The sequence below is a fragment of the Chroicocephalus ridibundus genome, chromosome 2, assembly GCF_963924245.1.
Source record: "Chroicocephalus ridibundus chromosome 2, bChrRid1.1, whole genome shotgun sequence".
In the NCBI taxonomy this organism is placed as follows: domain Eukaryota; kingdom Metazoa; phylum Chordata; class Aves; order Charadriiformes; family Laridae; genus Chroicocephalus; species Chroicocephalus ridibundus.
Genome location: NC_086285.1, coordinates 28,958,795 through 28,972,856, shown reverse-complemented (window position 1 = coordinate 28,972,856; position 14,062 = coordinate 28,958,795). Strand labels below are relative to the sequence as shown.

Below are 14,062 nucleotides of genomic sequence, written 5' to 3'. Positions count from 1 at the left end.
TCAGGTACAACAAAGGAGCCACTGAAGGTGAAATACCAGAGAAATCAGAGTATGAGAGAAAGGATGTGTAAGGGTATTCTACTATCAATTGCCACAATTAAGCAAACACAGCTATCAGTTAAGAATGAAAATTTGAAGACCTTAACTGAAACTTACTTATGTGAAGACAGATTCTCCTTTAACCTGGCAGCTTCCCAACTACTGTGTAAACCTAAGTCTTATTCTGCATTCTTCAGCAGTTAGCTGATATTTTTAGTCACACTGTTCAAAGTCTGTTCCGGGACACTTGGCATAAACCTGGGTTTAATTTTTAGTGAGCAAGTCAACTCTCCGTTCCTTTGAATAACAGAAAGTGAAGATATCATGTATAACAGAAAGATTTTGAATTATATATGACATACTGGATACGGAGGTACAACACCTAACTGCACAGAGTCAACACTGCAAAGCCACTTGGGTTTTGCAATGTACTTTCCAGCGCTCCAGACCCCAGTCAGACTGGTTAGCCAACATGCGGGGATGAACTGAAGCTGACTCCATGTGCAAGGACTGCACTCAACAAACCCTTCCAGAGCACAGACCGCACCACACCAATACCTGCTATAATCATCAGCATCTTCTAGTCCTGCTGGGCTAATGAGCTCTGCTGTGATGAGCAGAGGGAGCAGTAGTGAGACCACATTAAATACCTATAGAGACCCACAGGTCTTGTAGAGTCACTCACTGGCTCCTCCACGCCGTGTTATCAGTGGCCTGAGTTCTGGGAACACGGTGCAAAATTTTCCAAGGTTTATCCAGCAACATTTCTGATCCAGCATGGGTACAGCACTTCATCTAATGAAAGCAACTGTACTGTTATCCTTGGAAGCCGTATGTTCACAAGCCTAGGCATTTATATCTGCACTTGGGTAATCTGCTCCCAAATAGCCAATGGCTGACTGCATATCATACTCTGAAGAAGCGGGCTTTGTATTTACGGGCTAATTTCTGCAGACTGGGATTAACAGAATTAGCTAGTAATCGAGTACTGAATAACCAGAATTTGCTTTCTGGTAAGAACACATTATTTCCAAATCACAGTTTGGCTTCCAAATGCTGACAGATGTCAATAAATTATTACAGTTTTGAATTTTTTTTTAGTACTGCAGCCTAAGCACCTATATTAAAATGTTTATTTTTTTCTAACCATGAAGCCTTTTAAAAAAAATGTACATATACAGGTAATCCAGCTAGCCAACCTTCACAAAGTATTTTAATCAGAACTCCAGAATAGGCACCGTATGCCAAAACACCAGAGATTAAAAGGCACATGACATAGCAATACACATTTTGCCATACATTTAATTAGTTCCCAGCCAAGTGGTTACTGTTCCAGAAGCATTTCCAAAAGACAGATTTACTAAAACAATATTAGAGAAATGAGTTTCAAGTTTGTAGCACGAGTGCCAGTGATCTTGCAATGACCAGTCAAGCCAGTTAGATATGAGTGTGAATTCCTGAAACCCAGAAGTGTGTCTACAACTAATCTCCTTGTTTAATGCCTGGTGGTGAGAATGTAGGAAAGAAGGATGAAGGTAACCTTGTTCAAACACATGACTTTTGCACTGTTCAAGGAATGGGATGCTTAAATTACTATTCCAGTTTAGACTGTATTTTAAGACAGAGTGAGAAGAAAACAGTCTACAGTGTATTTTAGATTATTCAAAAACCATGACAGAATTGTTATCGTACTGTTCTTAGTCACCACCCTTATGAGCAAAATATGAGACACATTCTTCCTAAAGAGGAAACAAAATGTGTAGTTTGGGTAAAACTAGTTTCGATTTGTGCAGAACAAGGGACACATAAGAACCAGTGCTGTTAATCACTCATTTGTATTTGATTTGGAGAATAATACCCATTGCGAACAGCTAGTCCTCAATTTAACAGTAGCAGCAGTGAAAGTTAAATCCTTATAAACACCAACATCTGTGTCATCATTTGTTGCTAGGGCACATGCAACACTAAATAAGAAGGTCTAACCAATACAGCATATTGCATTAAGGATTCAAAACCCAAGCTCGTAACATTTTAGGACCTACTGGGAAGTATATATTGTCTCCAAAACAGCAATATCTAACATGGAAAGCTAATTAAGAGGTCTACTACTAGGAAAAATGAAAACTTTCCATCAAAACCATCTTCCATTGACCCAACACCAACTGGTTAGTTTAATCCCTATTTACAAATTGTTTGTGCAGAAAACAGTTATGGCTTGAGTGAAGACGCCCACACCTGCTGGTTGGTGCAGATACCAAAGAGGCAGGGAAGGTGCAGAAGAGAAATGAACAGGACTGGGGCAGAGGCAGCATTACAAGGGCAGAGACAGCAAGCTGAGGGCACTACCTAGCATGGCCCCACTTGGCCTGGCTGGGTTTCCTTCCACAAGGTAAACTTCCAGTAGCTACATGCCCTCTTCTGTCTTACTAGCAGCAGAAGACATAGTCTGAGCAGAATCATCATCAGGCGGTCCAAGGGGACCACGTAAGGGAAGAGCTCTGGTGCTAAATCCATATTCACCCAGCTGGAAGAGCAGGAACGGGTTCCTGAGAGAGCACGTGTTTTAGTTTCAACCACGGGTGAGTATTTCCATGGATGTGATCCTGGCTTTGGAAAAATAAGAGTTGGAGAGACTGACTCGCCATTCAAAAGGATTGATGTTACACACTGTATCATGATACTTTGTGTAGTATCCATACCGCAGAAGTCTCAAATTGTAAACCCTTTCAGTACCCATCAGCTATTTTCAAGCTTTAGGATTTAATTTCTGATTCAAAAATAGTCATAATACAAATTAATGGTAGTGAACTTCAGAGTCAAATCAGGAGGGGGGAAAAATTAAAGCACAACTGAAGAACAGCCTAATTTGGAAGAAGAAAATCCACACTCAAAATGTAAGAATAGATTAAGTACAAACACCCACTTTCCTTTTCTCTAATCTCTGATTCTCTTCATTGTGCAATTGCCCTTAAAAATGGTGACATGAAGAGAAAGGGGATAATCTCAGGCTGTCAAGTTGCTGTGGATGTATCCCTTCTAACGATGAGATGTAAATATTATTTTACTTGCCTGAAAATGCCTTAAGCCATTGTTTAAGCACTACAGGTTTACAAGGGAGGCAGCGCTGAAATAGAGAACTCAATGCATTTAAATATTAACATTAAAGCAAGATGATGATCATTAACACAGTTAACTATCCCAAGTCTTCAGCAAAATTTTCCAGTTATGTATCTTTACTACAGGGTCCTTTTTTTTTAATCAATAAAAGTTATTTTTTCAAAAAATGCTACTCAGTGTTTAAATCCTACTACATTAACAAATTTTCTTGACGCAATAGCTTGTTCTCCATGGATTTCACGTGTGTTCAAGTGTTGGCAATGCTTTTCTCTACTGAAGATATTGCCAACCAATTTAAACAGGAACTTTCATTTGTCATTGTGAGAAAAAAAACAAACACACCTATAACCTTCTTCAGATGAAGATAAATACTCAAGTGATGAAGTCCCATAAAAAAAAAAAAGTATTTCAAAGTTTCACTTGAACTGAAACACAGAGCAGCATATACTTCATTTCCAATACGTTTTGCATTGTTACATTTCTTTTAAGTCCAGGCTGAACCGAAATTTCAGAATTACTGCATCAGTTATTTTTTTTTTCCATGATGATATCTAGAGTAGTAGCATAAACCCGATTTTAAAAACAACTAGCTTTCCACTGTGCATTTTACCAATATAGCAAAGCTCAACAACTCATTATGTGTCAGGCTGTACTTGGCAAACAATGACTTTTTTTGTAAGATTCTAAGATGCATTCCCTTGACCTACCCTCCCTCCCTGCATTTTAAGATACAGTTTAAGAACCTCCATTCACCCCACCACTATGGGAAGGAAAAGGACAAAAAAAAGAACCATGAATTTCAGAAAACAAATTGCAGTATTAGCCACTGTTTGCCTATGCGTGGATGTTGGCAAGTAGCTTCAGTTGGCCATATGGAACACGCTAATACTTGTTTTTGTCCAACGAATAAGAATTAAAGAATCAGGCAGTGATTTAAAATAGATATATACATATGCTTTATAAGTTATTTTTTTCCATGGGGCAGGGGGATACTTTCTTTATAGCTAATGCCTTGCTACAATATTTATGTTCAATGGAGAAAATACCTTCTATTTTTCTGTCCTGCAGTTGTTTTAACACCTGAAAGAGGCTCAATTAATTTCTCTTATGAAACATATTTATTAAGGACATCTAATATACTATTCTAATTTAAAGTAATGTTAAAACATGTAACTAAAAAAAAAAAAACCTTTGAGTTGAAGACAACTGGTTCAAATTTAGCCAGTGCCTTTTATTTCACCATATTATATTCCAATGAAAGCTATTTTGGGAAGAGAGAGGGATGAGGCTGGAGCAAAACTGTTCGGGCCATACAATTATGGGAATACTGCTATTATTCAGGCACCAGGAAATAGGAAGCGTCACAAAAATTACTTCCTTACCTACATTTGTTAGAAATAAAGGAAAGATCTTCTTGATCTCCAGTATAAATACTCGTGATGCCAAAATATTGGATGGCCTGAATCCAGGATATTAAAATAGCTCTGCCTTTTGAAGTCTGAATTTGGGGTTTTTAAATACTGATATCCCTTACAAGTCTAAAGATCAGCAATATTGTCTGTCTTACTCCACTCCTCACTCCACTGGCCTTTCATCTACTAGCATAACAGATATACATACTTATTACTCAGAACTGGGTTATGCAGTTGTTTTGCATCTTTTTTAATTCCTTTCTCTTACTAACATTGGCAACACTTCAGGAGGTATTTTGGGAAGTAAAAGACACTGGGAACCCTTAAGAGCCAAATGGATTACAGTATTTTTCGGATGTCCTTAAAACTAACCTTTGCCTCCAAAACTTAATATGGAAAAAAGTTTATATTATAAACTATGTAAGTGAAAGTTAGAAAAATATGAAGCACAATACTACAGTACCACCAGAGTTAACACTAAACAAATCAAAGCATTTGATGAAAGCAATATTGAGCTTGAATCATACAGAAGTCATTTACACCCTCCTTGTATACAAAACATTGCACACCATGTGAAAAAAAAACAACAAACTAAACAGGAAACCCACTCTCTTGTATTTATACAAGCTACTTTACATAATAACAGAAACTACCGATTTTATCCAGGTAAGGCAAGAAAGAAAACAACTTGCTTTTTTTTCCTGCAAAACAGAAGTGTTCATAAGCAAGTAATCTGTTTTGTTAGACCAGCTGAAAGGATTTTTTTGTATTATTATTGAAGTCTCCTTTGTCATAAACCACGCTGCTTCACATTCTGTTGACGTTACATTTATGCAACCAGAGATGTATCAGATACACTCCCTCTAAGAAAACCATGTGTTGTTACATTCAGCCAGGCACTTTTTACATTGCCAACTCTCTAAAACATGAATACAGGCTATAAAAACATATCTACTAGTAAGGAATAAACATGTTTAAGAAAAGAGGAAAGGAGCAGACTCACACAGTGCAGACTTATCTTACAATATCAGAAGTTTTTTCCCCCCCTCTTATTTCCTTTTTTAGCAACTTGAAATTAGTACATAGCATTCATGATTTCTCACCCATTCAGTATCAATACTACCCAAATACAAATACTGGCATCAATGGTTTCCGAAGAACTACAAATCCCCAAATTTGCTTAAAGAAAACATCACCAAATTCTGAAGGTTTCAGCTCTAAACACAGAGGGGTTTGCTGCAGAACAAAAACATTTACAGCATCCTAGAAGGAAGGGCGAGAAAAGATGATGATGGGAGAAGAAACAGAGCATGCTGCTTCCATTCATGTAGTAGTGATGTCAGCGCCTGCAATGGTAGTTGCTCTGACCTGTAGAGGCTCAAAGCTGGAGTGTTTTCACAGAAATCTCCTTTATAAAAAGAACCTCTGGCAAATCACTAAAACACCCACAACAAAATGGCTTAGTAGGATAGCCAATTCAAGGAATCCTGTAACTGGAAAAGGCTGAAAGGAGGTGGGAAGGGGCAGGTGTCTTAAGAAGAGAAAAAACATCTATCCATCAGAATCATAAGCAGCCTCCAGCACGAGCATACTCGTGAAACAATCTAAGTCAGACTGCAGAGCTAAAGACAAACAGATCTCCTACACTGGTGAGAAAAACAACAGGATTATACCTAGAGCCTAAGCTCACATTTTACAGCAGTGGGAAACGGTTTTGAAAAACCTGAGAAAATAAAATAATAATAAAAAAACCTGAATCAAGTCGCTTCCCCAAGACTTGCATGCTGACAACAACTATAAATAGCTGGAGTAGCACATTGTTTAACAAGCCGCAGCAAGATGGTCCATGTCTGAAAACAGAACATTTTTTTTTACAAGTCCTCCATTATTACTGCAGCAGTTCTCCAGTTCAGCAATCAATTTTCTATATACTACTACCACCGTATATAGACTACAAACAGCGTTTTTAGTATCCATACATAATACACCAAAATGCTAAGAACAAGCAGGGAAACAAAGACAAAATCCTGCCCCATGGCATACAACTATATTCCAAACTGTGTAAAAACAGCTCTAGGTTTGGAGGGGGGGGGTGATGTTGGTAACCTTTTTTCCTTTGCGAGACCAAAGAAATAGGGTATCTTATTACCCTCGCCTGCTAGAAAATGGTGCCTGTATTTCGGTAAAATAAAGCTGTTGACGTGTGCAATTGTGGTCATTATTAGGGCGATCACGTTGTTTTCATTCATTCATTCAGGATTTGCTAGAGGATGTCAGCTTCTGCAGCAGCAGCTGGCTTGACCTGGAGGAGGGGGAACAAATTCCTCCCAGTGCATACAGATTACAGGGCGCATTTCGTGACGGACCATTTATGATCTTATACATTGCGCTCATTAAACCGAATCAAGCCGTGTATGCTGCTAAGGCGGTTCACCGTGAGGCAAGCTCCAACAAGTTTAATGACGGAAAAGTCATTCAGTACTAATTTATAGTCTGATTTATTAATGCTAAAATAGCCCACAGATGAAGATGACTGAAACCACTTTCTAAAATAAAAATTTCCCCTCCAACAAAAGCTTCGTACATAATAATGAAATATTTCACAGCTTTGCAGTATTTTTCCTTGCTTGCAGGTTAACTGCCCACATTCCTCCCTCTTCAATACACCTTAAGCGTAGACCTTTATACACTGCACCACTACAATGTTTTGCTCCGGGTCCCCATAATTAAATAATTTACAGTATTCATCATCAGCACCATCACTATTCATGTGCACTGATTGTTTTTGTTTTGCCTAGCTTCCCATTAGGATTTTCCAAAGGTTAACGGAGTAGGAAAAAAGGAAATCTACATTTAGTATTTCATATAGTGGGAAAAATATGATCTTTAAAATTTTAAGTAGAGCTTGGATGAAGCAAAATCACTGAAGCTCAGTTCTATTTTCAAACACAAGAACTTCTGCATAAATAGATGATCTTTTTGAGAAATAAGTTATGAAGTATCTCTGTTCAGATTATAACAACCAATTTAGTCATCTGCATAAGCACAAATACTGTATAGGGTAAATTAACTCCATGCGTAACTGGCAGTGACATTTTGCTCATTTGCAAAACGCTGCCCATGTCCTAGCACCGTTCTGATGAGAGAGATGTGCCGAAGTTACAAATACTACAGATTGTAAGGTTTTACTACACATTAAAACTGAAACCGTGGGAGGGGGTAGGGTAGGGAGAAGGTAACAGATTCCACTGCTACAAACACGTTGGCAATCAACACAGACCACAATTTGCCATAGAAATGAAACACAGTAAGACTTAAGAAAGGGACAGAACAAGTGAGGGGTACTGAACCACGTAAAACGTTCCCAGGAAGAGATGATGTGAGATACCCGATAGCTACAGCCGGATAACATAAAAAGTGCATTTAGTCTGATTCATTCAACTGCTGAAGTGATGGGAGAAGGGGGGAGGGAGGGGGGAGGTAAGATGGCCACTGCCACTTTAACACATTCAATAATTTAACAGACAACCTGACACAGGTTAAGTTGGACTTGCTGGGAATCAATTTTACATTTTAAACTTTACAGGCCTATTCTGGCTACGTTGGGTTGTTTTTTTTTTTATTTTACAGTCTCAAGGATTCAGTATTAAATATCACAAGGAGGTAGACTGCGTTATTTGTTTTTAAGCATCTCAATATGGGAATTTCCTTTTTGTTTTAGAGTCTGTGCTTGAAAACATTACGTATTTTAACCTAAGATGTTACAAAAACGCAAGTCTTTTAAGAAACGGAGCTCTGCAGAAAGGAAGAGCTTTTGAGGCTTGGGTTTAAGGCGCACTTAAGAACGGGGCTGTGACACCCCAGATATACATCTAACCCATTAACAACCCCTACTGAATAATTACACGTGTAGACAGGGAAGCGGATTCATTTCAAACTCGTCCCCCCGTGGCACACCTCCCCTTACGGGCAGGAGGGAGCAGAACCGTCGGGGGAGCCCCGGCCCGCTCCCCTCCGCAGCGGGGGGAACCCGGAGGGCGGCGGGTCCGGCCCCGGCTCCGCTCCGCTGGGGAGGCGCTTCCTCCCGCAGCCGGCGCTGGCAGGCGGCGCGGGGGGAGGACCGGGGTGTTTTTCCCAAGCCCGAGGAAGAGGAGGAGGAGGATGACATTTAAGGGCTCGCCTGCCTCCCGGGGGAAGGGACGAGGTGCTTCCCCCCGCCGGCTGGGCAAACCCGGGCACGGCACCTGCCCCGCTCCCGGGGCGGTGGGGGTGCCCCTAAAGGGCTCACCCTCACACATACCCCCAGCCGCTCTCCGAGACTCCCGCCGGGCCGGGCCGGCAGTCCCCCGGGCTCCCACCCCCGCTGGCCCGGGGGCCGGGCAGGGCGCACCCCCCACACCAGGGAGTGCAGAGGAGGGGGGGACCGGGGGTGCTCGGAGGCCGAGCCAGCACCCCCCGGGTGGGGGGAGGGGGGGTAAGAGGGGGCAGGGAAGCAGGACGCCGGCTTTGTCCCGGTGCTTTACCTCTGTACACCGGGGAGCTGGGGCTCCGTCTCTCAGGTGAGCTGCTCCTCCTGCTCTCCGGCGAGCGCCGCTGCCGGCCCTTCACCCTGCCCGGCTCCGCCGCGCCGCCTCCCGCCGCCAACGGCGGCGTCGCGCTGGGCGGCGGCGGGCTGCCTCCGCCGCGACCCCCTCCGCCGCCCCCCGGCCCGGTGTTGCTGCCCACCGAGGCGGAGGGGGACCGGGTCGGGCTGTGCTGGTTGCCCCGCAGGAGCTGGTACGGGACGGTCGCCCGGATGGGCTGGAGCAGCCGGCTGGTCCCCGCCGCGCCTCCCCCGGCGCCGTTACCGGGGCCCCCGGCTGTGCCGCCCCCGGCAGTGGGGGACCCGGCGGCGCCGCGCCTCATCCTCTGCGGCGGGGGCTGGTGGTGGGACGGGGGGGTCTGCGAGGAGCTGGACGAGGAGGACATGGTGGGGATGCGCAGGACCCGGCGGGTCACTCGCTCCGGCGGCCGCGGGGGGTTCGAGCTCGGCCCCCAGCGCCCCGCATGCACCGGCCGCGGGGGTAGGGGGAGGGTGGAGGGGGAGGAAGGAGGGAGGGGGCGGGGCGGGACGGGACAAGCGCTTCACGGCCCGAGGGAGTCTCCGCGCCGCCTGCCCGGCTGCCCCCGGCGCTTCCTATCGGCGACGGCGGCTGCTCCCACGCCAGGCTCCGGCCATCGCTGCCCGACCCAGCGTCGCAGGCACCGGGGGCGCTGCCGAGCCCCGCGGCCGCTCACATCGTACAGCGCTGCCGGCTCCGAGCGGTCGGCGGCGGGGCGCGGCGAAGGCACAGGCGGCCGGAGGGGGTGGGATGGCGAAGGGGGGAGACGCTCGTAGCCGGCTCCGGCTCCTGCCCCCGCCGGCGCCCGGCAGCCGCGACCAACACCATCCACTCGCCGCGCCGCCCTGCCTGCGAATGGCAACGCGCAGCCCCGACGCCCGGCCGCGACGGGCAGGGGCGGCAGCCGCGCCCCGCCATTGGGCGCCGCCGCCGCGCCAGCTCAGGCTCCATTGCCCAGCGCCGCTGTCGCTCTCGGCTCTCAACCAATGAGAGGGCGGGGGACGGACGCGCCGGCGGAGGGAGGCGGGCTGAGGGAAGTGGGATGTGGCGGCAGCGGCGGGAGGGGCGGGGAGGTGGGGCGGGCACTGCCGCGTGCTGCCCGCCGGCGGCGGCGAGCGCCCTTCGGGGCGGTGAGGGCGAGCAGGGCCGCCGGGGCCGGGGGGGAGAGGAGCCTTCCTGCGGCCTGGCTCGGCCCGGCAGTTCGGAGGTGGCCTGCCCGGCCCGGTACCGCGCTGCTCGTCGAGGTTTTCCCTCAGGACAGCGGGCGATTTCTCCCCACAAAAGTGGCTCCGGCCGGGCCGCCCGGCGCGGGGGAGGCAAGATGGCCTCCTCCGCTGGTTCCCCGCCGGGCCCGGGGGAGCCTCCGGGAGACGCTGCGGTGGGGTGCCCGACCCTGCGGGGCTGGGTAAACGGGGAGTACTGGGCTATACTGGCGGGCGGTGGAGGGGGAGGACAGCAGCCCCAGGGGGGGATCAGTGAGGTGCCAGGGTGTGCGCTTGAGTTTCAAGTTGACTTTACAAAGATTCTGATGGAGCAGGGACTCTGAGCCGAGCCACGCACTACCCCTAGTTCCAGAAGACTCTAACCCAATTTCTCCATTTCCTGAGTAGGGAAGGCTCAGAAATGGAGCCAAAGTTACCTGCAACAAAGTTTATTAGCATCCATTGAATGCGACTGTCAGGCCTTTACAATAATATTCCTCTTGCTAAAAGATCAAGATGTTCTTCGAATTCAAGTTAAGTGTCACTTCATCATTTCATATAAGTGTATATGGAATTTATAAGAATTTTTTCCTAATGTATGTCCAAAAACACTTTTCGGAGAATGTCAAGAGGAAAATAAAAAGTTTTACAGTGATGTGAAGAAAAGTGCTCCCACTAGATGAATTGATAACAAGGAGAAAGAGCTCCCACTAGATGAATTGATAACATGAGACAATGGGACAGAAAGAAAATAAAGATTGAGTAGCTTAATAGCTAAGAAAATAAAGGCTGTAAGATCAGAAAGATAAGTTGAGCCGAGTCCATCAAGAGAGCAGTGTTTATGTTGGATCTGACGCAAATAGGATGCTAATGGAGGTGAAGGAAAGATGCAGCGAGTCTTGCTTCATGGAGGAAGCCAGCTCAGTGTGATGACCTCTCAGATTCAAAGTGCAGGCTCTAAGAGAACAAAAAGAACATAGAATATAGATAGAAGTAGACCGGTTGGTGTTTAGCAAGCTATATTCTGCTATATAAGATACTGCCTTACAGTTGATATGTAATCAAGGAAAAGTGTCACAGAATTAACGATATCCCTTGTACTCTTTTTGATCATATGATGAACACTCATAATTGCCTGGTAGCACACTTCAGGTTACTACGCTTATTCAATACTTCCATAGCTGCCCATGCCTATCCTTATCCCCTAGTAGCCCAGGAACCAGTCGATAGTCCCAATGAGAAACTGTATTCTAGGAAAATGCATCTATTCATGGGCTGTTAACGAGACTTTGTTTGCACTAGCACCATGTGATGCAGTCAGCGCGGTTATGTTACAGAAAGGGTTGGAATAATACACCTCACATCCACAGGAACATGTGCTCGAGCTACAAAGCCACTCGTATAAATTAATTTTAAGAAAAATCAGCAACCACGTATTTTTCCATTAGTCCAGTCTTTTTTCCTTTTTTTTTTTTTTTTCCGCTAGCATGAGCCAAATTTGTTTGTATAACTGCGGTGTTGAGTCTTTTTCCCCAAGGATTTTGTCCTGTTCTTAATCACGGCTTATGAAGTCTATCTGGTTTATTTTTAATGCTTCACTGCACTGGGGTCAAAATGGCTGGAAAGCATTCACCTGTAGAAGTAGTCTGCCCACGCTGGTATCGGTAGTGTTTTAAACAGTAAGCACATTTTCCTCTATCTGTAACTTTGTCAGATAACATTGCTGATACAGTAATGTCTCACAGAACAAAAATCATTCGGTGTCAGCTGAGAGAGAAGGTGCATCTTTGACCAGGGCAAGAGCCGATACGTTGCAGCTCTTGCCAGTGCTTAGTTACATCAGATTAAAGTCAAGGTGAACTAGTAGAACTCTTGAATTTAACTGTTTAGACAGCATTCTACAGTCCCTGCGAGTAATTCCATCATGTTCTTCCACATCAAAAAAAGCATGATATTCGAATAGGAAGAACAGACGCATAAAGGCAAGGTAAATGTGTGACACAAAAAAAATCCCACAAGCCCCAAATACAAAAAGAACCCTCAAACCATAGCACTGTAAAATATCAGTACCAAGTCTTCCCTTCCAAACAAACCAAGGACCGTGCCATAACCTTACAGTCCGAACTGAACCGACACATCACCTGCAAAGCCTTCAGAGCAAGCGAAGAAGAAAAGATCCACTGGGGCCGCTTCCAGTCAAACTGTCGCCAGAGACATCAACAGCTGCACAGGGGAGATGTCGCTCCCCAGAAGTTACTTCAATCTTCATCCCTTCTTAACTAGAATTAGCATACGTAGTATGACAACACTGTGCCATGTGCCCAGTAAACAGTGGTGTTCAGAAGAGATGAAGAAAGTATTCTTCCTTATTTTAAAGTGCTTCGCCAACTGCTGAATTTTTCATTATGTTTTTGGTCTAGGTTTCAGAGTGCTTCCCTCAGGGAATACCATTGCTCTGTAACATTCAGGGGAAGATATAGCAGGGAAAGTGAAGCAAAAACTGAGCTCCTATCAGAAGCTTCCTATCTTTCAAAAACCCACGTTTGCCTTAAATACCTTGAGACAACTTTTCAAAAGCTACGTAAGAGGCATTTCTTACTTCTCATTTCCATTTTAAGCAGCTACCTTGTCAGACAGCATGTGCTTAAGAGAGTTTACACTGGAGGTAAGGGGTGTTTCTGAAACTGAAATCCTTTTGGGAGACACGGGTGTCCTTCGCACGGCTTCTGGGAGAGGCATCCTGAGAGCAGTGGAAATTATACATCACAGCAAGAGCGTGGGAACAAGGGAGGGAACTCAAGGAGTGGGGCAACAACAGGCAAGCGTGGAGCAAAACTACACACATCTCTCCTGTGATTATCAATTACTAATGAGTTCATCTCTTGAGGGCAGAAACAGATTTACTTGAGTGCCATGAGCCATGGAAACCAAGAAGGTTTGGGTAGTCACTAGACATGGTGCAATCCTAATCCTTAGTTTGTTCCTACGTGAAGGTTTTAGAGAGGAAAGACTCTTCAAATCTGGACATATCTTTTGTTTCTAGGCACTTCCCTGGGCGTTAGGCCATCAATCCTCTGCTCCCAGTGTATCTACCTGCTTGTTTCATTATTTTTATTTCTCCCGTATCTCTCTCTCTGTTTTCTTTGCTGCCTTTTGCCCATTCCACTTAGAAACAAGTCCTTTGTGACTGTCTCTGAGGTTTTCACACGTCACCTAACACAAAATAGTAATAAGACAGGAAGCGTTTATCATCACATATCTTCGGATGCATTCCCTGTATTTCATTTATTTGTAATGAGTATACAATCGTGAATATTACATCTGGGAAGAGAGAAAGAACAAGAAGTAGTACTTGCATCCCAGTAATATTCTGGAAGAGATGACCAGAAAGCATTAGCTGCAGCTGAAGACTAGAACAACCCCAAACAACCTAAGGTGCAGCTCTCAAATGATAAAACTGGGTCTAAAATAAGGTTGCCACTGGGCGCTTGCAGCATCCCTAGGCAGGAACAGGAGCGCCATCTGTAGTTAGGGCCCCCTGGGAAATGCTGCTTTCTGCCTCTGAGTAGCTCTGCTGAAGCAGGAATGGCAAAATTTCCAAGAAAATGTCTATCTCAGGGTGTGAGGGTGTTGGTTTAGTTTTTGGCCTGTTTTGCCTTTAAAAAAAGGTCTAGCTAGAACAAGCCAGTCA

At 45.1% G+C, this 14,062-nt stretch overlaps 1 protein-coding gene across 4 annotated transcripts in view; it reads right to left on the bottom strand.

Annotated features, from left to right (window-relative positions):
- The window catches only part of GLCCI1 (glucocorticoid induced 1), a 54,882-nt gene extending 45,337 nt beyond the window's left edge, over window positions 1–9,545 (bottom strand). For all 4 annotated transcript variants that reach the window (XM_063324901.1, XM_063324902.1, XM_063324903.1 and 1 more), the window contains exon 1: window positions 9,092–9,545. In XM_063324901.1, the coding sequence (XP_063180971.1) occupies window positions 9,092–9,536 (445 nt within the window). In that variant the 5' untranslated portion in view covers window positions 9,537–9,545. The remainder of the gene's footprint in view (window positions 1–9,091) is intronic.
- Window positions 9,546–14,062: the final 4,517 nt, after the last annotated feature.